This window comes from Petaurus breviceps, unplaced genomic scaffold (genome assembly GCF_028583685.1).
Source record: "Petaurus breviceps papuanus isolate PSGF00001 unplaced genomic scaffold, PetGlider_PUasm1.0 226, whole genome shotgun sequence".
Classification (NCBI taxonomy): Eukaryota; Metazoa; Chordata; class Mammalia; order Diprotodontia; family Petauridae; genus Petaurus; species Petaurus breviceps.
The window spans coordinates 10,307,027-10,331,981 of record NW_027185890.1 but is presented as its reverse complement, the minus strand read 5'-3'; the positions used below and the strand labels follow the sequence as shown (position 1 = coordinate 10,331,981).

At 37.0% G+C, this 24,955-nt stretch overlaps 1 protein-coding gene across 1 annotated transcript in view; it reads right to left on the bottom strand.

Annotated features, from left to right (window-relative positions):
* The window catches only part of ANP32B (acidic nuclear phosphoprotein 32 family member B), a 35,118-nt gene that overhangs the window by 820 nt on the left and 9,343 nt on the right, over positions 1-24,955 (bottom strand). The window contains exons 2-6 of the mRNA XM_069095374.1: positions 16,189-16,338; positions 15,183-15,305; positions 11,819-11,996; positions 3,006-3,115; positions 1,258-1,327 (exon numbers count right to left, since the gene is read on the bottom strand). Coding sequence (XP_068951475.1) covers positions 1,258-1,327; positions 3,006-3,115; positions 11,819-11,996; positions 15,183-15,305; positions 16,189-16,338 — 631 coding nt within the window. The remainder of the gene's footprint in view (positions 1-1,257; positions 1,328-3,005; positions 3,116-11,818; positions 11,997-15,182; positions 15,306-16,188; positions 16,339-24,955) is intronic.

The following is a 24,955-nucleotide window of genomic DNA, read 5'->3' as shown; positions in this document are numbered from 1 at the left end:
TGCTCTCGATGAAACAGGATTATATTTCCCAAAGTTGATAAATGTGGGAGGGGGGGTTATGCAGAGGAGAAGTTTCCAATCCATTCCTTTGTACTGGGCAGGTCAGGAGGGCATAGGGGTAGGAAAAATAAATTACCCTGGTCTCTCAATTCTATTCCAAAAACTCTGGAAGAATTCACCAAAAGGAAGGATATCATTGGCCTGATAGCTCCAGCTATTTGCTACACAGGCGACTGCTGTCAAACTCCTGTCTTGAGAGGTAGCAGGAAATTAACAAGGCCCTTCAGCCTCATGGGTATGGATATAATGCTCACCTAGCTGATAAATGATCTCAGCTCACCACAGGCTGGTCACAGATACTACCAACCATGCCCGTGGCAGACAGAAACCCTCTAAAGATAAGGTCTCTCATCCCCATAGCTGATCAACAGTCCAGGTTCAGAGTGATGGAGGTAAAAAAGTGACTATCCTTTACCCTGAACCATACGGTTAGATTTTTTGTCTCCAAAAAGCAATGAGTATCATTCAAATTCATTAAACCTTGGTGAATAGGGTGTCAGAGGGCCATCAAGCTGAACCACTGACCAATACCAAGGCACATCATGATCAGAACCATGGTGCCTGAGAACAAAGCGCGCACTGGATGTGGGGGAAGCAGAGAGCTGTTTGATAAGGGAAAGGCCCTGCCATGATTCCATGAAAGAGCTACATGGGACAAGTTGAGAAGGTCTGGGTAGAGTACTGGAGTGTGGCTTTGTCACTTATTCCTGGAGTAATCAAGGGCAAATCACTCACACTTGCTGGGCTATAAAATGAGGGGGTTTAGACTGGGTAAGCTCCAAGGTCCTTTTCAGCTACAAGTCCTCTGGTTCTTAGAAAAAGCCTAGAAGTATCAGTTTCCAGAAACTGAAGCTGTTGAAGATGTAAAAGGGCACGTGGAGAAAAGTGAGGCTGAGGATGTCTGGTCAGGGAGTTGGGATACCATGGTTCTGTGTCTAGCTGGGTGATCGTGCCTCTGGCCCAGAAGGGGAAAGAATACAGGGACAGAGCGTCCCTGTGAGGTCATTACAGGGGCCTCTCCTGGTCAAGGCAGTATGCCCTGAACTGGGTGAGACCACATCATGGGGCTCAGTTCTGGGCACCACATTTTAACAAAGTGCCTTGGTCTAGATGACCTCCAAAGTCCCTTCTGGCTCTAAAGCTATGATCCTATAAAGGCAAGTATTTCTGAAAATACAATGAACAATTTCGGCATACCTTCGTCTTCATCATCCTCATCCTCATCTTCATCATCATCAACTTCTCCATCATGTCCAAATTCTTCTTCCTATAGAATAAGAGATAAATCCTACAATATTAATGGAAATATCTTGATTCTGTTTTCCTTTTTTTAAAAGGAAAAAAGCAAGATACTGAAATGCATATTATATAACCCCCATCATATCTCTGAATGACATAAAATCATACCATTTCACAAATTTACTTTCTAATAAGCTCTGTATAAAAGATATCTTTAAATTAGGATGTTGTACCAGAGAATAAAAATTTTGTAATCTTAAATCTGATTACATTTAAGGAAAACAGCTCCTTTTAAAATCCCACTTATATGAGACTTCATGAGGGAATTTTAATTACAAATTTTACATAGATAGAATAGCACCACGAGGCAGGAGTAGCCCTATTAGTTTTGTACTATATTGTGCTAATTACATTTTAATAGAAAGGAAATAACTTTTTGTTAATATGGAAGTTGTTCCCAAATTAGCTGTGTCCATTTATTTGCTAAAGCAAAGAACAAAATTTGTTGAAGAGCTAGAGGAATAAAAATCAGGAAAGAATAAGTGTGTGTTTGGAATATCTTGATTTTGACATATTTAAACAAGTTATTCATGATGAAAAATGGAATATGAATGGGAGGTCACAGACATGGCTGCATATGAAAACTGCATATGAAAGTTCAACAGGTGTAAAACAGTTGCACCATCAAAGAGATTAAAGGGCCTAAAACTTGCTTTAGTCAAAAAACACCACACTTATTTTCCAAGTAGGAATATATGGCAACCAAAGGCAACACTGGTTTAAAATGTGAACTCATTTGCAAAATTTTATGGAGATGTAATGTAAATGAAAAATTTATATTGTCTCTATGTGATATACAATTGTATGCATATAATTTACACATGTGTAATGTGATAAACACTTTATGAATAATATGAACTCACATAAAAGAAAGAAGATGTTGAAAGGTAAGATCAATTTAAAGGAAGTTTAGGGAGAAACCCAACTAGCAAAGTCATCTCAAGGGCATTTAAGGGCACTGCACATAGAAGGAAAGCAGTAAGCTTATCGGAGGACATGGACAGAGGTGCACAAAGTAGCAGATATGGATGTGTTGCAATCTTTATCACTGGAAAGAATGCCCACACTAATGAGATCAATGGGCCATTTGAGTATTGGGGTATCCTGGATTAAATTAAAATTTTCAATGAAAATTTCTTTTTACCCCCTTTTCCTTTGAACAAATATCACCAGTATACAAAAAAGAAGTCTAGATTTTATAAAAACTATTTCTGAATAGATATAAAGTATAGAGTAAAGCATATTTGTTTTTACCAAGTCAGCTAAATGCAAAATAGCGTATCTCCAGACTTTAGACAATCTGATGAGCCCTTCAGTAGAATAAGAATAAGGTATCTGAGGCTGCCAATCAGTCTAGGTCAATGATCCTCAAGTCTGCCAGAATGCCACTGCCCTCATTACTGCTTGATTTTGTACCCTTCTTTCCACTCACTGTAAAAGTGGATTGCTACTCCATCCTGTCTAGCAGAGGCCTTTGCGCTAAATAAATATTTACTGAATTTAAAAATAAATGTGAACTAAATAGTTAAATATTATATTAATATATGATCAGAAATCCTTTACATATTGTTCATTCATCACTAATATAGCAGAGGAAAAAAATATGAGCATGAAAACTGGCTTTTAAATATTTATACAACACAGACCTCTCCACTGACATCATATTCATGATCATCTCCTTCTACGTCATCCTCTTCATCATCATCTTCTTCATAAAATTCATCTTCATAAAATTCATCTTCATCATCTTCTTCATCTGGAAATGCAAAGTAAAATTTGCTTTGTTTGGGAAGGCTAGTTGGAGCAGTGAGTAGAGTGCCGGCCCTGGAGCCAGGAGGACCTGAGTTTGGATCTGGCCTCAGACACTTCACACACACACACACACACACAAACTATTTGTGTGACCTTCGGCAAGTTACTTAACCCCAATTGCCCTCCAAAAAAAATTTGCTTAGTTTAATATTCTAAGTCCCCCCTCAACTATAAAATGTAAAGTCCTGCAGAATCCCGCACCAGCATACCTCCCCAGACTTACTCTAAAATACTCACCACCTTCATGCACTCTATGTGTGGTCCAGTCAAAACTAGCTGACTTGTCCCTCCATGTGACATTCCAACTCACATCTGCATACCTTTGCACAAGCTCACCTCTCCTTCTTAGAATCCCTGGTTTCCTTCAAAGCAAAGCTCAAGCATCACCTACCATACAAGACCTTTTCCTGATCCCCCTACTCTTCTGAAATTACATATTTTTCCTAACAGACTCTAAGTCCCTTGAGGGTAGTTGCTGTTTTGTTTTTTATTTAGTACCTGGCATATGGTAGGTGCTTAATAAGTATAGTTGACTGCATATAATTTGCAAAAATCCATGTAAAGAGCCTTGGATGAGATAATAAAGTTTAAGCAAGAAATAATTCTATTTAAACGCACAGTCCAAATCTGGTATACACATACACTGTTGTAAGATGGCAATTCAAGTGAGTGGGTGTTCTAAATCAAAGCACTGAAAGCATCCCAACAAAATGCTCTGAGGTTTCTGGGATATAGCAAAATATAAGCAGTATTAGTGTTCGCTATAAAGTCCCTAGCACCATCAACTTTGATATATTTAATCAACCTTCAAAAAGATGAGGGGTGGCTAGGTGGTGCAGTGAATAGAGCATCGGCTCTGAAATCAGGAGGACCTTTGTTCAAATCTGGCCTCAGACACTTGACACAAAAATTAGCTGTGTTACCTTAGTTATTAGGCAAGTCACTTAACCCCAACTGCCCTCAAAAAAATAAAAAAAAAAAAAGAAAAGAAAAAAAGATGAGCCACCTAGATGGAAAGGCATGAGAATCATAATATGGTTTAGGGAAATGTAATACATTATGTGAATGATATAAATGTAAATGTAAACTTTTCTCCCATGCTATCACAATTGAACAGTCAGCAAGCATTTATTCAACATCCACTATGTGAGAGGCATTGGGCTAAGTACACAGGACTCCAGGAAGAAAAAAAGAGAACCAGGCCTGGGGTATGAGGACACTGAAAGTGGCTCTCAGGTAGTGTGAAGTCAGCAGAGCCAAGAACATAATACACATAACTCTACAACAATGGAAACAGAAAGAACAACCACACACACAAAAAAGGTCAAAGTTGAACACTGCAGAGTCTTAAAGAACAAGCACTCTCAAAATAAGAGAGGGGAAACACCCACTCCACCCCTTTGCAGAGGTGGGAGATTCACAAGTGTTGTACATTAGACATAATTTCACACTTTGTGAAATTATGCTATGCTGATTTTTTCTCTTTAAAAAATATCAGTTGTTATATTACAGGGATGTTACATAGTTAGACAGACTCTCTAAAGGGATAGGGTGAGACATATTAGGGAAACTATGGTAATGTAAAAAATAAAAAACAATAAAACCTTTTTAAAAAGGCAGTTTGAAAAGATAGACAGCAAAGTGTAAATGAAGCATATCCTGTTTTCTTTCACCATTTCAGAGATCTGTACCCGTGAAATCAGTCACTCCAGCTCCTGCAACATATAATTTAACATCTAAGAGTCCTTGAGGAATATACAGAACTGAAAAATGCCTCATTTGGTCAAGCTAATGTTGATTTGTACACAACAATTGGAGGAAACATCAGCTTCCCTGAAAATCAAACCCAAGCACAATCTCCTAAAGGAGGTCTTTCCTGATTCTCCCTCACATGACAGTATCCTCCCAAATTTATCTTGTATTTACTTTATAGAAATACTTTTATTTGTACATGTTGTTTCTCATACTAGAATGTAACCTCCTCGAGGGCAGGGACTATTTCATTTTTATCTTTGTATTCCCAATATATAGTACTGCTTGGTAGATGGATTTCCGAGTGACAGAGGACTAGAGAAAAAGTTCTGCAAGATACAAAGGAAAGGAAAGGAAATTCCAATAATGAAAGACTATTCTGTGCCCACAAAAAAAATGTAGGTGAGAATGGAATAATGTGTTCTAAAGAGCAATGGAGTTTAGGATACAGCTCAGGGCCATGTACTCTGCAAATCTGAGATTAGCCATAAATGAAAACAGATGGATTTTCAATAACAAAGAAGCGTTTGAAACATTTTTAGAAAGACAGACATAACTGATGAGATTGTTTCTTTTTTTGTTTTGAGAAGTGAAGGCAAGGCAATTGGGGTTAAGTGACTTGCCCAAGGTCACACAAAGTCAGTGTGTCAAGTGTCTGAGGCTGGATTTGAACTCAGGTCCTCCTGACTCCAGGGCTGGTGCGCTATTCACTGTGCCAACTAGCTGCCCCAGATTATTTGTTTCTTGAACAGCCCAAACAACAGAAATGGAAGAGGAGGGCATAAATGCATCGGCCAAGGATAGCAGAGTGACAACAGAGCAAGAAATTTCTTTCTTTGTGACAGAAAGGGAAAATGACAGATGCTGGAGGTCCCATGCAAAAATAAGTACACTAAGGCACTGTTGGTGGAGCTAGTTCACAAACCAATATTAGTAATAAATGTATATGCTCCAAATTATTAACTCCAAGTTCATAAGGGAAACATTAAGGTATAAGAGATAGTGAGTGTTACAGGAGTGACAGGAGACTTCAATATTGGTGTCTTACTTTTGGATGAGTCTAACTGCTGGAGATACTAGAGCTAAAAGACTTACGGCATCTTTTAAATGAGACTCTGCAAGTGGTGCAGGACAGAGCACTGGCCCTCATGTCATGGGGACTTGAGTTGAAATCCAGCCTCAGACACATACTGTGTGACCCAGGGCAAGTCACTTAACCTCAACTGCCTTCCCCCTTCCCCAAAAAAGAAATGGGGCTGCAAAAGAATACATACACACACACACACACACACACACACACACACACACACACACACACACACACACGTTTTCTTAGTACCACATGGAATCTACAAAAACAGATTATACACTAAGGCTCAGAGATATGGCAAACACATACAAAAGGGTAGAACAATCAACATAATTAATCATGTTAAAAATCAAAATTATGTAACTACATGATTATCTTAATATATCAGAACAAGTCACTGACAAAGAACAACACTTATTTATAGAGGGACCTTTTTTAAAAAAAAAAATCATTAAGCAAGTGTATCTAAAACCAGAAGTCAGCATTATAGGCAATGGGGATCACTACAATGTTTTAAAATACATGTGAGAGTGAAACAATCATTGCACTCTCTGGAAGTACTAGCAACAGCAACAAGACAAGAGAAACAAGGTAAAGGCATAAAGATAGGTAAATAAGATAAAACTCTCCCAACTCGCTGATGATGTGATGATTTAGTAGGAAAATCCTGGGCAACTGGCAAAGATACAAATTAAAAAAAAAACACTAATAACTTCAGCTAAGTTGCAGACTACAAAGTGAATTCTCAAAAATCAACAGCATTTCCATACAATAATAACAAAACACAAGAAACACAGAAAGAGAAATCACATTCCAAATAACTACAAAATGCACAAAATATCTGGGGACTAACTTACCAAGCACACAGAAGACTTCAATTACAAAGTTTTCCTTAAGGAAATAAAGAACTTAAATAAGCTGGAGGAATATTTAGTGCTAATGGGTAGACTGTGCCATATAATAAAAAATGATAACGTTAACAAAATTAATTTATACTTTCAATGCTGTACCAATCAAATTACCAAGGGGAGACCTGATAGAATTTGATAAAACAGTAACAAAATTCATTTGGTAAAAACAAAAGATGTAGGTTATCAAGGAAAATGAAGGAAAGTAGTAGAGATGATGGGACAATTGTATTTCTAGACACCAAACTATATTATAAAGCAGCAATCATGAAAACCATCTGGTAGGGGTTAAAAGATCAGAGAGCTTGAGATCAATGGAACAGACTAAAAAAAGAATCAGAAATAACAATTCAATAACCCAGTGTTTGATAAAATGGAAAGCATAAAGTGACAAGGAAAAAATTCCTTATTTGATTAAAAAAAATGCTGGGGGAACTGGAAGAATGTCTGGCAGAAATTAGGCTTATATCAACATCTTACACCATATTGCACAATACATTCTAAATGGATTCATGACATTAATGTTAAAGATGAAAAATTCAGAAGAAAAAATTTAGAAAAAATTTTTTTTTAAAATTAAAAATTTAGAAGAGGAATAGATCATATACCTCTCACAACTATGGTTAGGAGAATATTTTTTTTTTTTGCTTTTTGGAGGGAGGAAGGTATGGCAATTAGGGTTAAGTGACTTGCCAAGGGCACAGCATTAGTTTTGTGTTAAGTGTCTGAGGCCAGATTTGAACTCAGGTCCTCCTGACTCAGGGCCGGTGCTATATTCACTGCGTCACCTAGCCGCCCCAGAAAGCAAGAAGGAGAGGTAATTAAAATGATAAACTATCTAGATGACTTTTATTATTTAAAACCAAAAAGTTTCTGCCTAGACAAAATTAGCTCAGTTAACTGTAACTATAATGGATGCATGAGGGAAAAAAAATCTTTGTATCAAATTTCTCTTGTAAGGGTTTTGTATCTAAACAATACATGTAGATATATGTATGTGTGTATAAAATCTATCTATCTATCTATCTATCTATCTATCTACTTACCTACCTACCAACCAATCCCCAGTAGATCAGTGTCAAGGGATATAAGCAAACAGTTCTCAAAAGAACTGCAAAATATTAATAAAAAATGTTTTAAATCACTAATAATTAAGAAAAATGCATTTTTTATGAAGATCTTACCTGCCTCTTAATAAAAATGATGAAAAATGGCAATAGTCAATGTTCGAAATGTTGTGGAAAGATAAGCATACTAATACATGGTTGGTGAAGCTGTGAAATGGTGCAACCATTTTGGAAAGTAAATTTGGAAATATGAAACTCATGTGACTAAAATGTCTGTACCCTTTGAACCAGAGATTCTATTACTAGACTCAATAAGAAAGCTGCCACATAAACCAAAATATTTAAGGCAGAACTTCTTGTGAGAGCAAAGAATTAGAAACAAAATAGATGCCCAATAACTAGGAAATGGCTAAAAAAAATTGTGGTACATGAATACAATGGAATACTGCTGTGTTATAAGAAATGATGTGTATGATGAATACAGAGAAGCATGGAAAGATCTATATGAATTGATGCAGAGTGAAGTAAGCAGAGCCAAGAAAACAATATATACAATAACTACAACAATGTAGATAAATGGCAAGAACAGCTGCACACCAAAAAATTACAAGTAACAAAAGAAGGATTTGAATGGAAAGATATGAAATGTCCCCAGCAGACTTCTTTCATGGAGTTGCGTCAGGTGTTACACATTATATGTTTTCAGATTTTTTTTTCCAATGTATTCATTAGCTGCGCTGTTTTTTTTTTTCCTTCTCTAAAAAACACTACTTGTCATACGGGACACCTCTCTGGGAAAAGGAAGGGGAAGGATACTTGGGGTAGCTAAGATGATTTAAGAAATAGCAGGTATCAATAAAAACTCATTTTAAAAAATGCTTGTAGATTGAGATTTAGCTTTATGATCCATTGAACCCCTAGCTGGCTTTCAAAGAGCTCCAACAAGGGTTGCAGGTAGCAAACAGAATTGATACAAAAGCACAAAATTTTCTTTTTCATAAAAAAGTTTTCTTGTAACAAGGACATACAACTTAACTTTCAAATATGACTTGAGAAACAAAAAGTATCTGCCTGAATGAAATATATACTCTAGGTTGTGGATGTATGGGACAGGAACATGAGTGATTAAGGAGGAATGACTTTACCTAAATAATATCTTTAAAACCTCTTATTGGGCAGGCAGCTCAGAGGTTTTGTGGGTTGGTTTTCTGGGTTAATTCACTGTGGTTAACAACTCCAAATGGGATTCTCATGATTCATCTGTGCCATTCCCAAAGGGGGTGAAAAAACAAATCCTTACACATAGAATGGCAAAAAAACCAGATTATGTCTCCACTCCAGAGGATAGTGGGGTCATGCAGGTAAAGCCAGGGAGGGCCAAATATTTCAGGGGAAGTGTGGGGTCAGAATAATCTCTAAATGGAACAATTTTCTGTGACCAGAAAAGGCTGTAGTGAAAATGGGATTTGTTCATGGACAGTAGGTCCGGAGATCAGGCAGTGCACATTGGCCTCTTATAGTTATAAGGAATATCCTTAGCTCTTATGGAAATGTATCTCACATCAATCAAACCAAGAGGGATTTCCTATGTACCAGGCATTGTGCTAGACACTGGGATACAAAGGCAAAAAGGACAGTTCCTATTTTCCTAGAGGTGCAAAAGCCCTTGAATGAACTGTTGCCTGTGTAGGCACTATCTTTCCCACTATCTCACACTGAAGGCAAGGAAGGATGGATGGATGGATGCAGAGATAGAAGTTTCCAGAAATCAACCCCACTGTCTCAGAGTCAGGGACAAGAATTTCCCTGGGTTGAACACAATTAATGGCTAGTTGCAATATAAGTTTGTAGCACAAGGCCTGATGATGCCTTTTCTCTGTCTCTGTAGTGCCTTCAGGATATCTCAACTTATGATGATTTTGAGTTGCTAGAAATGTCCTTGGTAGGCATTCTACTTGCTTTTCAGGGGTTCACTCAGTTAAAGTAATTCAATTAACTATAGAAGACCATGAAATGCTTGCAGTCAATAGTCACCTACGTCTTTTGAGGCCAAGCTTAGAACCCATTCAGAATGAAAACTACTTAAGTCTTGTTCCACAGCGTGTTTGTAGAATGGCACCTGAACTTCCACAGCACAGTGCGACACAGACACTAAAGGGTTTCTTTGGCCATGTGACCCACACAGTCCAAGGAGACAGCCAAGAAACGTAGTATAGGAAGCTTCTGCTTCTAGGCTCATGGGAGAAGTTCAGAACGAAAGCTACCGAAGTAAGACAACTGCAACCTCCCTGGGCTCCAATTCAATGTCTCAGGCTAAAGCATTAGGTCTGAGAAGTACAAAGCAGGAGGAAGGAGCAGGGATTGTCTTCTCCAGGAGACAGACAGCACAAGGTCGTGGATGGCTGAAAGCTGAATTATCCAAAGGAGGTAGTCTGTAGCCAGAGCAGATCACAAGGTGTGACACAAGGGCCTGGGTCAGAAGATCATCTACTCTAGTGAAGGGTATGTAAATAATGTGTAGTTGAAGAAAGAGGAAGGAGGCAAATTTTAGTTCTAACAAGTTATGCTAACACAGAAAAGCCCTGTGACCATCTTCTTTATCCTCACCCATCTTGGAAGACAGTTAACTGATTAGTCTCCCTAATGCTTTGGTCATGTCACTTTCCCAGCTCATGCATCTTCAGTGGTTCCCTAGGAAATACTAAATAAAATCCAATTTCCTCACCTTGACATTCAGTCCCCACTCCCTCTGTTCTCTCTACCCCTCCTCCAAGTTTGGTTTCTTCCTAGTTCTTATCTTTTTAGTTCTTTTGATCTTTTTTGCCCTTTTTCTTATCTCTTTTAGTATCTTATCAAGTTATCTTTTCTAACTCTTCATATGTCCTGGGCTTTAGTAAAACAGGACTACTCAGTTCATGGTAACTGCATACTGTCATGGAAACCTTTTTTTAACAGAAGCTCACTCAAGGGTGCCTTAGTATGGTGCTCCTCAAGCTATATGGGAGTTCAACATATAGATTTACATAATCATCAACCTTCACTATCATTCAACATACATAGTCATCTCTGATGATTATTAGAATGGAAATGTGCTAGTGCCTACAATAAATCTTATAGAACCCCAAACTGTTAAATGTTAGGTTTATAGCATAAATACTGGCATCCTCAGTCCTCAAGCCAAAATGTATGAACTCAGATCCCTCATTTAACCTCCATGGGCCTCAGTTTTCTCAGCTGTAAAATGAGGGGGTTGGATTTGATGATGGTTGATGTGGTTCCCTCCCCATCCTGGATTTATGATCTAAAAGGCCACTTGGCTATAACTGAGAAATGAGTATTTCCAACTATTTATAACAGATGAAAAGGTTTAACTGAAGTGGAGTATTATAGGGAAATACAATGTTTATATAAATAAACAAAGCAATCTTAGAGGTCAGAGATTTCTTACTCCTTCTGTAGATGCTACAATTTAATGTATTTTCCTTTATTTTAGTAACTGAATCCAACTTCTTCAAATCTATTACCTTTCTAAATTACATTTAAATATTGGCAGTGTAAGAGTTCTGGTATGCTCTAGAAAGTAGAGTCCAGTCTTGGGACTCCAAATTCTTAAAACCCTGACTCCATAAAGAAAGTCCTAGACCACATATTTTATAAATACTTAGTTGACTCTGATGCCTTGAGCTTGAACATCAAAGGATAAAGCTGTCCATGCTCCAAATATAATTATAAAAATTTTAAGTTTAGAATTTAAATTATGTTTCAAAGCAACAAAATTCAGTATCATAATATGACAGCCTGGGAAATACAAATCACATTTTCAAACTCACCTTCATCATCTACCCCGTCTACTTCAGCATCAGAGTCAGGGGCTTCTTTGTCTTCTTGGTCATATCCATCAAGGTATGTTAATTGTGGAAGGAGTGTGAAGACACTTTCTCGGTAATCATTCAGCTTTGTCACCTCACAGTTAAACAGGTCCAGGTTTTTTAGATATTCCAGCTTTTTCTGAGGAAAAAGATCAAAAACAACCAGGGGAATTTTAAAGGGAGGTTTTAACAATCAAATTTTATGTCCTGTTAATCAGTTAGGTGTTACCAATTTTATTTTGTAGGTAGAAGAAAGAAAAAATTATACCTATGAAATTTTTTGATGGTCCAATTTTCTTTATTAGCCTTTCTGATATGTACCATCATGGGGACATATGACTTTAGCAGTCCAAAGATATACAGAAATAGTAATATTAATAAGATTTGTGGTCTAGTTCAAGTGATGACATAAATCAAGAAAATACAATACTTAAGAGTCTATGTAAGAGGGAACATGGGAGTATCCCAACTCCTTCACTGCTATCAATGAGTTGGGGGAAGCCAGTACTGGAAAGTATAGCTAAGGAAGCAGGTCTCAGTGAGCAGAAGATGGAAGGAGCAAGAAAGGATGAAATCTGAGAAGTTTGTTCATTATGGAGCAGGAGTTCCAGTGCACACAGCAGAATGGACAGTCTGGAGTAGGACACTGTGGGGATGGGAAGGAGAAATATTAAGTATGTTAAAAATGGATTTGATCTATAATCTAAAATTACAATATTTATAGAGAACTAAGATAGCAACATTTCACCAATGACGAGTGGCATGTGAAAATTGTAAAAGGCATTAATTATCAAGGACACGTGAGGTCAGAAAGGAAATGAGTCACTCATGTAACAAGAATGAGACAACAGATGATAAACACAGGTAGCATATTGATATTTCCAAAGAAATGAAAAGATTATGTTTCAAGTAGCCTGGGTGGACTGTATCTTCTATGAACTATTTATGGGAAAACGGGGGAAAAAATGACAATGAGAAGACCTGGGGAAGTTAAAATTTTAAAATCTATGTAAATGAAAGGGATATTCATACTGACAAAACAAGTATGAATCTTTCTTTAAATCTATATTTTAACTAATACTTCAGAGAAATTTTCCATTTATAATGTAAGAGAAAATCATATATATGAAATTGCTCATCTCCAGCATATATAGCTCATTTTTAAAAGTGTATATAATAAATTCATTGTTATTTTCAGTTTCCCTGTTTTGTGTTTTCCTTCTGTTCTCTTTTATGTATTCTTTTTTTTTTTTGTAAGCAATCAGGGTTAAGTAACTTGCTCAAGGTTACATGGCCAGTTATTTCTGGGTATGGTGCTAAGTGTCTGAGCCCGGGATTCGGTCCCCGGGTCATCCTGATACTGGGGCTGGTGCTCTTACTCGCTGTGCTACCTGGCCACCCCTCTTCTATGTATCCTTAAAGTTGTTTTTCTTTACAGTGACACTATTGTTATATAAATTGTTCTCCAGGTTCTGCTAACTTCATTCTGCCATCAATTCATACATGTCTTACCTAGGTTTTCTAAAGGCATCTTTTTCATCATTTCTTATAGTGCAATGATATTCCATCATATACTGTGATTCACTGCCACTCTCTAAAAGACGGGCACCCCCTTTGTTCCCAGGCCTTTGCTACAACAAAAAGAACTACTAAAAATAGTTTTGAACAAATAGGCCTTTTTCCTTTTTCTTTGATCTTTCTGAGGTATAGGCCTCGTAGTGAGTGCTACTATTGTGCCAAAAGGATACAGACAATTTAATGATTTGGGGGCTGTCATTACAAACTGCTTTCCAAAATGTCTGAAACAACCCCACAGTTTCACCACCAGTATACTTGTCTTCCTGCAGCCCCTCAAACAATTGTCATTTTCAGAGTTGTTTTAATTATTTCTCTAATTAAGTGATTCTAGGCATTTGCAATGGCTATCATTCTTAGATATTTGAATGAGACCTTATGTATCCTACATATTAGATTTCTGAAAGAGAAATTTGTTACAAAGATATCCCCCCTCCTCCAGTTAACTGTTTACCTTCTTAATTTTATTTGTGCAATTTACTAATTCTGTTTGTGCAAAACTTTTTAAATTTTATGCAACCAAAATTGTTCATTTATCTTCTATTATAGTTCTATGCACAAACTCATTTCTATATATACATGGTTATAAAAGCTATTTTCTTTCTTGCTAGTTTTTTTTTGTATGTGACATTTTTTATTTAAGTCACATATCCATTTGATTACTATGGTTTGAGATACTGGTTTATACCTAATTTTTGCAAGACTGTTTTCAAGTTTTCCTAAAAGTTTTTGTTAATTAGTGAGTCCTTACCATAGTAGTTTTGGCTTTTGGATTTACTAAAAAATGTAATACTATGTTTGTTTGCTTCAATACATTATGTACTTAATCTGTTCTATTGATCAAATTTTCAATTTTTTTAGCCAGTATCAAACAGTTGAGATCTGGTGTGGCTAATACCTTTACTTTTTTTCATTATTTCTCTTGAGAATCATAACCTTGTTTCCCCCCCGGATTAATTACAAACAGACAGACAGACACACACACACACACACACACACACACACACACACACACACACACACACACACAGAGTAATCATTTGGAGATCTAAAGGGTATGAAACTAAATAAGTCATTAATTTTGTGTAAATTTTTAGTTTTATTTTATTGTTTTGGTCCAGCAATGAGCAATTATTATTTAGATCTATTTCTCCTAAGAATGCTTTGTAATTGTAGTTATATAGTTCCTGAATCTCTTGTTAGCTGTACTCCTAAATATTTTATGCATTCTATTGTTACTTAGTAGACTGAAATAAATTCTGCCTATACCTTTGGATTGTTCCATGTAGGTTCATCATTTAAAAATTATTCCTTTCAAAATAGGAAACCATATACTTCTTAGCATAGCATCAGGTTTAGGAAGAGCAAAGTTAGAAACCAATAACTAACTGACTTAAAAGAAATTAAAGAATTTTGAGCTTTAAAAATGGTCTAAGTAGGGGCAGCTAGGTGGCGCAGTGAGTAAGAGCTCTGGCCCCAGAGTCGGGAGGACGCGGGATTGGTTCCCGACCTCAGATACTTAACACCCACACAAAGTAACTGGCTGTGTGTAAGTTACTTAACCCCAATCGCTTTTAAAAAAATGGTCTAAGTACATGAAATACTTAACATTTTATAAGTAAAAAACTATGGTGGTATATTTTTTGATAATAAAATAAGATTACTAAAAGCTTCTCCAGGAGTAAAATGTTAGGCCTTAAAAACTGAATTTGAACAGTAACAACTTCTTTACAAATTGTTCATTACTTACCAAAGGTTCCAAGGTGCTGATATCTTTCAGTTTGTTTCCACTTAGGCTTAGATGTGTGAGATTTGGAAGTTTTTCTGCTAATACATCCAGACCTCCAAAAATTCTATTGTCACTGAGTTCAAGCTGAAAAAGAAAGAAGGTAGGGGGATATTAGCTCTAATGAAATAAATATGGCCTCTCTATGTATGTGTCAAATAAGAAAGTTCCCAAATATATGTCAAAGCCAAGTTACAACACATCTATATTAAGCTATGTCCTATAAATGCTATCATAATAACATATAATATCATATGATATTATATCATAATATAATATTATAATATTTTTCTACTTTACACGAGAATAGTTAGGGCTCCTAGAACTCTTCACTCTGAACCTTACCACAACTTGCAACAACCTCTTTAAAAACAGTCATGAAGGGGCAGCTGGGTGGCGCAGTGAATGGAACACCGGCCTGGAGTCAGGAGGACCTGAGTTTGGATCTGGCCTCAGACATTTAAACACATAAAAAAAAAAAAACTAGCTGTGTGACCTTGGGCAAGTTACTTAACCCCCAATTGCCCTCCAAAAAGAAAAAAAAAAGTGATGAAATTATTTCTACATGAGCCATTTCTGCCTTCCATCCTGACCTTCAAAAATTCTAGGGTCACCAAGTTTTTTGGTTTTGTTTGTTTGTTTGAGGCCTGGGGTGGGGGTGAGGGGTGGTCATTGTAGGAAATTCCTTACAATGATGTAGCTCAGTCCTTTCTCCATTAACTTATAGTCTTAGAAAAGGGATTCTTAACCTTTTTTTGTATCATGGACTACTTTGATAATCTAATGAAGCCTATGGACCCCTTTACATAATAACATTTTAAAACATGAAATAATTAATCTCCAAGGCAGATTTCTGACTAACATTTTGTCATGCTATAACTGGAACATAATCTATTGCATATATATAGGATCATATAAATCCTCATGAGGAAAATTCTAATTATTGTTAAATACAAGGATAAATGCTTACCTTTTTCAGCTTAGGTAGTTCAGGGAGATTTGAAACTGTAGACAACCCAACATTTATTAAGCTGAGGAACTCTAAATTCACAAATTCAGCAGTTAAACCCTCAATTTTCCCATCATCTGTCCTACAATTGTCCAGGACAAGTTCTTTTACCTATGGAGGAGAAGAAAAAAAAAAGTGATTTTTAAAATAAACACCATCTGTTCTAGATCCCACTTTCTCCCAAAATGCCTTCCTAGAAATCTTTTCACAAAGTAAATTGTTGTGTAGATGCAACATGATTTAATGTCTTTAGGGACAATATCCTAAAAAGCCACAAGATGGGGGTATTATTCTATACAAGATTTCAGTTACTGGGGTGGTGGCTAGGTAGTGAAGTGAGTAAGAGCGCCAGCCCCGTAGTTGGTAGGACCTGGGATCGGTTCCAGCCTCAGATACTTAACACCCACACAAAATAACTGGCCTTGTAACCTTGGGCAAAGTTACTTAACCCCAATTGCTTAAAAAAAAAAAAAGTTTTCAGTTACACCTAAAGTGATGCATTTTATCCTTTCCAAGAAGAAAAATTAGTTTTTAGTAAAAAATGAGGAAAGTATTATCTCCTCCAACTTTAATTTTTTCCAAAGTTATTTCTAGAAGTGACAATATTGAAGAGGAGAAAATGCCAGTATCCATCTTGACAGGGAAGTTACTAGGGAGGTTTAGAGGGACTGGTCACACAAAGTTTTTTCCCCCTTCAAGATAATGAAGCCTAAGCTCAAAATTTTAAAATTCTGTGGCCAAAGAGGGGTTTTGCAATTACATAAACCCTATTTTCAGTTTCTTCAGGATTCTTTCATCACTGAAAAAATAACACATGGCTTAATTTCTACATTCATTTAAGTAACATATTCATCACAACAGTAAGGCCCAAAAGACCTTAGAAACTAAACTGTTTTAGTCAACAAATATATGATCTTGTCCAATTAGAGAGACATGGCAGTCAAACCCAATGCTAGTTCAAAATTCATTTATAAAACATTACTGAAGAAGATGGTGAAAGATTATGAGTATTACCTCACAGAGCAAAAAGTAGAGAAATAAAATCCAATTATGCCAAATTATCTCAATAGCATTTACAACAAAGATTAAGCAGGAAGGAGGCCCACAAATAGATGCAAAAAGGAACAGATTTGCTGGCATTTCCATAGACAATAATTCCAAAGACAATAATGGGACCACTAACACCTCACGAAACCATGTACTATACAAGAAAGCAAAAATGTAGAAAAGATAAAGTTGGCAAGAATAGCTAAAGATTTGCCCAGATGCATATGGAAGAAACAAAGACATAATTTTCTCTTTTTTTTTTCCCATTTCAATTTATTTGTTTTCAACATTCACTTCCACAAGATTCTGAGTTCCAAGCTTTCTCCCCACTTCTCCCATTCCCCACTCCAAGATGGTATGAATTGATTATCCCCTCCCTCAGTCTGCATTCCCTTCTATTACCTCCCCTTTCTCATTCCCTTCCCCCCTACTTTTCTGTAGGGTAAAATAGATTTCCATATCCAACTGAGTGTGTGTTATTCCCTCCTTAAGCCAAATCCAATGAGAGTAAGGCTTACTCATTCCCTCACCTCCACCCTCTTCCTTTCCACTGTAAAAACTTTTTCTTGCCTCTTTTTTGTGATATAATTTACCCCACTCTACCTCTTCCTTTCTCCTTCTCCCAGTACATTCCTATCTCACCCCCTAATTTTACTTTTTAGAAATCATCCCGCTTGGAATATGATATTCCGGAGGTCAAAGGAGCTGGGATTAAAACCAAGAATCACCTACCCACCAAAACTGATATCATGTTTCAGGGGAAAATATGGTAATTCAGTGGAATAGAGGACTTTTCAAGCATTCTTGATGAAAAAACCAGAGTTGAATAGAAAATCTGACATTCAGATACAAGAAGCAAGAGAAGCATGAGAAGCTAAACAGGGAAAAGAAATCATAAGGAACTTATCAAAGTTGAACTATTAACATTCCTACATGGAAAAACAATCATTGTAAACTGATAAAACTTTTCTCAGTAAGAAAATAGTTGAAGGGAATGGAAATGTGTGTGTGTGTGTCTATATATGAGGGTATGGGCATATGAATACATATGTGAATGTGTGTATATGTTTACAGGTATACATAGAGGACACAGGACCAATTGAATAAGAAAGGATGATACTTAAAAGGTGAAATTAAGAGGTGAGAGAGGAATATAATGAGAGGAGATGGGGAGAGACAAAATGGGATAAACTATCTCATACAGAAGAGGCAAGGGAAAATGGTTACAATGGAGGGGAAGAATAGGAAGGCAAAAGGGAATGGGTCAACCTTATTCTCATTGAATTTGGCTTGGAGAGGGAATAAAATAAACACTAAATAGGGTATCTCACCCTACAGGAGTGTAGGGGGAAGGGGATGAGACGGGGGATGATGGAAGGGAGGGCAGGTTGGGGGGGGGGAGAAGTTGGAAGCACCCACTTTTGAAAAGGAATGGGATCAAAGTAGAGAACAGAACAAATGGGAGGTGGGATAGGAGGGAGAGAAATGGAATCAGTCTTTTACAATATATCTACTGTGTTATTGTTTTTCATTAGCTACACATGTAACCTATACTGAAGTGCTTATCTTCCCAGTAAGGGTGGGTGACAAGGGAGGAAAGGAATGAATCTGGAATTCAAAGTTTTAAAATCAAATTAATCAAATTTAAAATCAAATATATATATATATATATATATATATATCTTTATATACTATTACTAATACTATTCTACATGTAATTGGGAAATAAGATATACAGGCACTGGGGCACAGAGATCCACCATGCCCTACTGGAAAAGTTGAAAGGGTTATGGGATAAAATATGGGAGAGAGCAGATTGGAGGAGGGAATATCCTGTGGGACTGCTATTTTGGGGTGGTGGGTAGGGGAAAAACGGGGAGAAAATTTGTAACTCAAAATCTGGTGGAAATGAATGATGTAAATCATAAGTTAATAAAGCATTTGAAAAATGGGAAAAAAAAAAAAGAAATCATCCCTTCATAGTCAATTTACCTTGTGCCCTTCATCTATATATTTTCTCCAACTACCCTAATAATGAGGAAGGTCTCATGAGTTACAAATATCACCTTTCCATGTAGGAATATAAACAGTTCAACTTTAATAAGTCCCTTATGATTTCTCTTTACTGCTTACCTTTTCATGCTTCTCTTGAGTCTTATATTTGAAAACAAAATTTTCTCTTTAGTTTTTTTTTTCTCAAGAATGCATTAGATTCCTCTACCTCAGTGAATATCAACTTTTTCCCCTCATTGATTACACTCAGTTTTGTTGGGAGGTGATTCTTGGTTTTAATCCTGGCTCCATTGAGTCCTTTGATCCCTTAATGTAGAAGCTGCTAAATCTTGTGTTATTCTGACTATATTTCCACAATACTTGAATTGTTTCTTTGTGATTGCTTGCGATATTTTCTCCTTGACCTGGGAACTCTGAAATTTGGCTATAATATTCCTGGGAGTTTCCCTTTTTGGATCTGTTTCAGGAGACGATTGGTAGATTCTTTCAATTTCTATTTTACCCTCTGGTTCTAGCATTTCAGGGCAGTTTTCCTTGATAATTTTTCGAAAGATGGTGTCTAGGCTCTTTTTTTGATCATGGCTTTCAGGCAGATCAATAATTTTTAAATGATCTCTCCGGGATCTATTTTCCAGGTCAGTTGTTTTTCCAATGAGACATTTTGCATTGTCTTCGATTTTTTCATACTTTTGGTTATATTTTATAATGTCTTGATTTTTCTTAGTCAGCTTCCATTTGCTCCATTCTAATTTTTTTTTTTGGAGGGGGGAAAGGGAAGGCAATTGTAAGTGATCACACAGCTGGTTAAACGTCAAGCGTCTATGGCCAGATTTGAACTCAGGTTCTCCTGATTCCAGGGCTGATGCTCTATTCACTGCGCCACCTAGCTGCCCCTCCATTCTAATTTTTTAAGGAATTATTTTCTTCAGTGACTTTTTGGACCTCCTTTTCCATTTGTCCAATTCTACTTTTTAAGGTAGTCTTCTCTTCACTGGCTTTTTGAACCTCTTTTGCCATTTGGTTTAATCTATTTTTTTAAGGCGTTATTTTCTTCAGTATTTTTTTGGTCTCCTTTACCACGCTATTGACTTGTTTTTCATGATTTTCTTGCATCACTCTCATTTCTCTTCCCAATTTTTACTCTACTTCTCTAACTTGATTTGCAAAATTCTTTTTGAGTTCTTCCATGGTCTCAGACCAATTCATATGTTTCTTGGAGGCTTTGGATGTAGGAACTTTGACTTTGTTGTCAAATCTTTCTTGTTACCAAAGTAAGATTCTACAGTTTGAGTTTTTTCCATTCTTTAACTTATCTTCCTAGTCAATTACTTGACTTTTTAACTCTGTGGTCTCTGCTTCCAATGTGGAAGCTTCAGAGATTTTCTGCATCTGTTTTCAGAAATACTTCTAGGGACCTATTAGTTTTCAGTCCTTCTAAGGTGATATCTAACAAGAGGTGTTTAACTCCTCTCCTGGCCTGTGCTGTGGTCAGTAAGTAATCACAAGCACTCTTTTCTGCCTTAGAACTGTGAGTTCTAAGAGAGTCTAAGAGTTCCCTCTCTATTGCTGCCAGAAGCTTTGCTATGCCAGAGCTTGTCCTTGCCCCAGGACTCCAATACCGATCCAAGTATGGGCAAAGCAACAAAATCCTATCTTAGTGCCAGCTAAGAGACCCCTGTAATCTCCTTCTGATCAGTTGTTAGATCCCTTTACCATCTGTGAGCTGAGAGCTCTGGAAGCAGCTGCCCTGGGAATGTGCTGGGGTCAGGGCTGCTCTGTGCTCCTCTCTCACCCAGGTCTAACAGACCTTTCCTACTGACTTTCTAAGTTGTCTTTGGCATTTGTGGGTTGAAAAGTCTGGAAATGGCCTCAGCTGTCAATGATTCATTCCCCTGAGGCCTGCTCCGAGTTTGCTGCAGCTGAGTCTGTGCTGGTGTGGGACTGTGCTCCTTTCTGTCTGGTGCAACAGACTTTCCCATCAACCATCCAGGTTATCTTGGGCTGGAAATTTGTTTCACTGTTTTTTGGTGGGTTCTGTTGCTTTAGAATTTGTTTAGAGTCGTTTTTTACAGGTTCAGGGGAGATCTCAAGCAAGTCCCTGCTTTTACTCCACCATCTTGGCTCTGCCTCCCCCCTCATTATAATCCAGACAATTTTTTTTTTTGTCTTTTTGGAGGGGGTAAGGCAGGGCAATTGGGGTTAAGTGACTTTCCCAAGGTCATATAGGTAGTGTTAAATGTCTGAGCTCGGATTTGAACTCAAGTCCTCCTGACTCCAGGGCCAGTGCTCTATTCACTACACCACCTAGCTGCTCCCCGACAATTTTCAAAAGCACCCAGTGATCAATTTTCAGAATATCTCAAAGAGGGAAAGATACCAAACAAAATAGAAAAAGTGATATTACTAAAATCAGAGGAAGGACTTCGATGACTTCAACAAAAAGTGACCCATATACCTGCTTCTCATTTCTATAAACTCTTCACCAGAACAATTTACACATTAATTGAACTTATACTTAACAAAAATGCAAGAAAAGATGAGTTAGGCTTTTGTGGATTTTCTACTGCAAGGCATAGCTTTTCTCAACTACATGACTGCCTAAAAGGTGCAGAGATTACAAGATCTCACTATACTTATTATTTGTTGATTACAAAAAAGTTTTAGGTGTGGCTAAGTGGTGCAGTGAATAGAGCACTGGCCCTGGAGTCAGGAGGATCTGAGTTCAAATCTGGCCCCAGACACTTAACACTTACTAGCCATGTGACCTTGGGCAAGTCACTTAACCCCAACTGCCCTCCAAAAAAAAATTAAATATGTGAAAATACTTTTAGGCTACAGATTACAAGTTTAAGTTACTCTTATTATAATGAATAGTTTAGGTCCTGCCTGAATGGCTCCTTGAAGTAAAGGATTTTCAAGACAGCTATGATTTAATGAACAATGTAAACCAAGTAAGGAAATTATCACAATCCAACTTGGGTCATAAGTATAGATTTCAATAAATTTGGAGACTCTGACATGCTATGCTAGTAAAAAGAATTTCACTAGTCAATCTATTTCATTTTCTGATAGCTCTAACTATTAAAAAGCTCTACTTTCTATTGAGCTGAAATTTGTTGCCCTGTTAACATACCTACTAGTGCTAATACTCCTCTCTATGGCCACAGAGTTTGGAGGAACAGCTCTCTCTCTTCCAGATGTCAATCTTACAAATATTACAACAGCTAGCACACCTAGTAAGCCAGGCTGAGAGGCTATAGTTGTGGTTAATAATATACACAGCATGTTTCTCACGTTGGTACTGCTAGCAACCAGCACAAAAAATTGGTAGGAGAGGTTCACTTCTGGTGTTTTGAGACTAGCCTTCACAATACTGCTTATGCAAAATCTTATGATGCTAAATGACGAACAAAGGGACAGATGGAGCTCTCTGATGTAACCAATATGTGTTGCTAAGAGGTTGGGGTATTGAAGGTTGCCTTTCCCTGTGTGTCTGTCTGCTCTTTTTGTGCTACATGTGCTCTCCCAGGGGTGTCATGGGTGCTGGGACACGCTGTTGTGCTGCGTGAGGTTTGAAATATATAAGGTACTAAAAAAGTTTGGAAGAGATGAATGAATTTGTATCCCAGATTACCCACAGCTGGGATCCTACCCTCTTCCCTAAGGCCCATCTGATATAAAGACCACCTGACAGCCTACATTCTAATGGTGCAATCTGGTGCTCAGGTACATTACCTCCTTGACTCTTACTCAAGTCTTCACTTGAGAAGCCTTAGATTTTTTTTTCTCACAGAACTGCTAAGAAATGATAAACCATCTCACCCAATCTTGTACATGTTGATTTTTTTTTGAAGAGGCAACACAGTGTGGCAGAAAGAGCTCTGAAGTCAGAGGACCTGCATCTGGAGAAGTCACTTAACCCCCACTCTGGGTCTCAGTTTCCTTAAAATAAGGAAGTTAGACTAGCTGGCCTCTGATGCCTCTTCTAGATCTATTATTCTGCTAGACTTTTTACTTATCCCTCCTGAATTTAATATCTTATTAGATTTACCACATTATTCCAGCCTGTTAAAAGCATTTGGGATTCTGATTCTCTTATATAATATATTCACAATTATTCCTAACAGCTTTCTGTAATCTAAATTTCAGTAAGTATAGCATCTGTATTTCAACTGAGTCACTGACAGAAATGTCCCACAATAAGGATCCAAGATAGATCTTTGTGGTACATCATTAAAAACCTCAAAAGAGGATCACAAAGTCATAAATGCTTTGGGGGTACTTCCTCTCCACCTAACTATTCTAGCATTCAGCATGCATTTTGCCGCCTAATTCAGTCACTGATGTCAGGTGACTATTACTGAAAATGTGTATTTAGACTTCAGTAAAGCTTTTGATACTCTCTCACATGTATGTATATATGTATATTACATGTAGTATATGTAATAGATTTTAAAATATATTTATATAGACTGGTTCTCTCTCTCACTCTTCCCCTTCATCTCCGTCTGTAATTTTCTGGAAGAACTGAATTTATGTCTTCCTGACAGCCACCCCACACTGCCTTACCACTTATACCACTATCAAAAAGGGTTAAATGTGGCTCACTTGGCTTCACATGATAAATAACCCTGCCATCTAGTTATAGATAGGTGTTTCCTTTAAGATAGGCAGGTATTGCTACCCTAAGTATGATCAAAGAAAAATCACAAGCAACATGGCTGATTACTGATAGCTGATCTCCTGCCTTCATGACATCTGTCCAACTAACTGGCATCTTTTATTGATCTAAGGTTTCTTAATTTCCAACTCAGTCATCTCTACTTGCTCCAGTCTTCCTCAGTGAATTAGAAGGTATTTATTACAAAACACTAACATAGTCATTTGTTTTTGTCTTATTCCCCCCTCCATTATAAATGGCAAAACTGCTTTCATTCCTAAGCCCCCAAATCACTTGAAAGTTAGCTAGATGATTCTGTATCTGAACTCTCTCCTGAACCCAAAGAATATATGTCTGGGGGAAGGGAATGAAAGAAAATGACTTTTTTTTTTGGCTAGGGGTAGTTATAAAAGCTGAAGGTGAAGTCATGTAGTCCAAATGGTACATACTCCCCATTACAGATACTAGAAAGGTAATTAGCATCAACAGAGAGAAAAGCTTTTGAACATGACTAAATAAATGACTAAACAGCCTGGTACAGCAAGCAAAGTTCAGATCAAAGTAACAAGCTTTCATACTGAGTACTATACCAACTAAAGTTGGAAATACAGATTAAGAAAAGGCTAGAAAGTATAGGACCCTAAAACAAACAACAGTCAAGCTACTTGGGCCAGGTTTAAATTACAGTGACTGGCAAAAGCTGAAGTTTTTTATTTTAGCAAGGTTTACATTTGTATCCATTTGTTTTTCTTTAAATTTTATTCTATTGTTTTTCTTAAAATTGTTAAGCAAAGGTAGACATTAGATATTATTAATTATTTTATTGAATTAAATTGTACCTTAAATAATTTTGGGGGGTAGAAAAATATCTCTGAAAGTGTTAAGTATTCATTTAAAAATTTTCAGTTATGTATGCTGTGGGGAAAAAAATCTAACCAAAAGTTTTCACCATAACAGAAAAGACCACTTTTCATCTCAAGGCAGGTGTGTATAGCAGGGGGAAGGGGT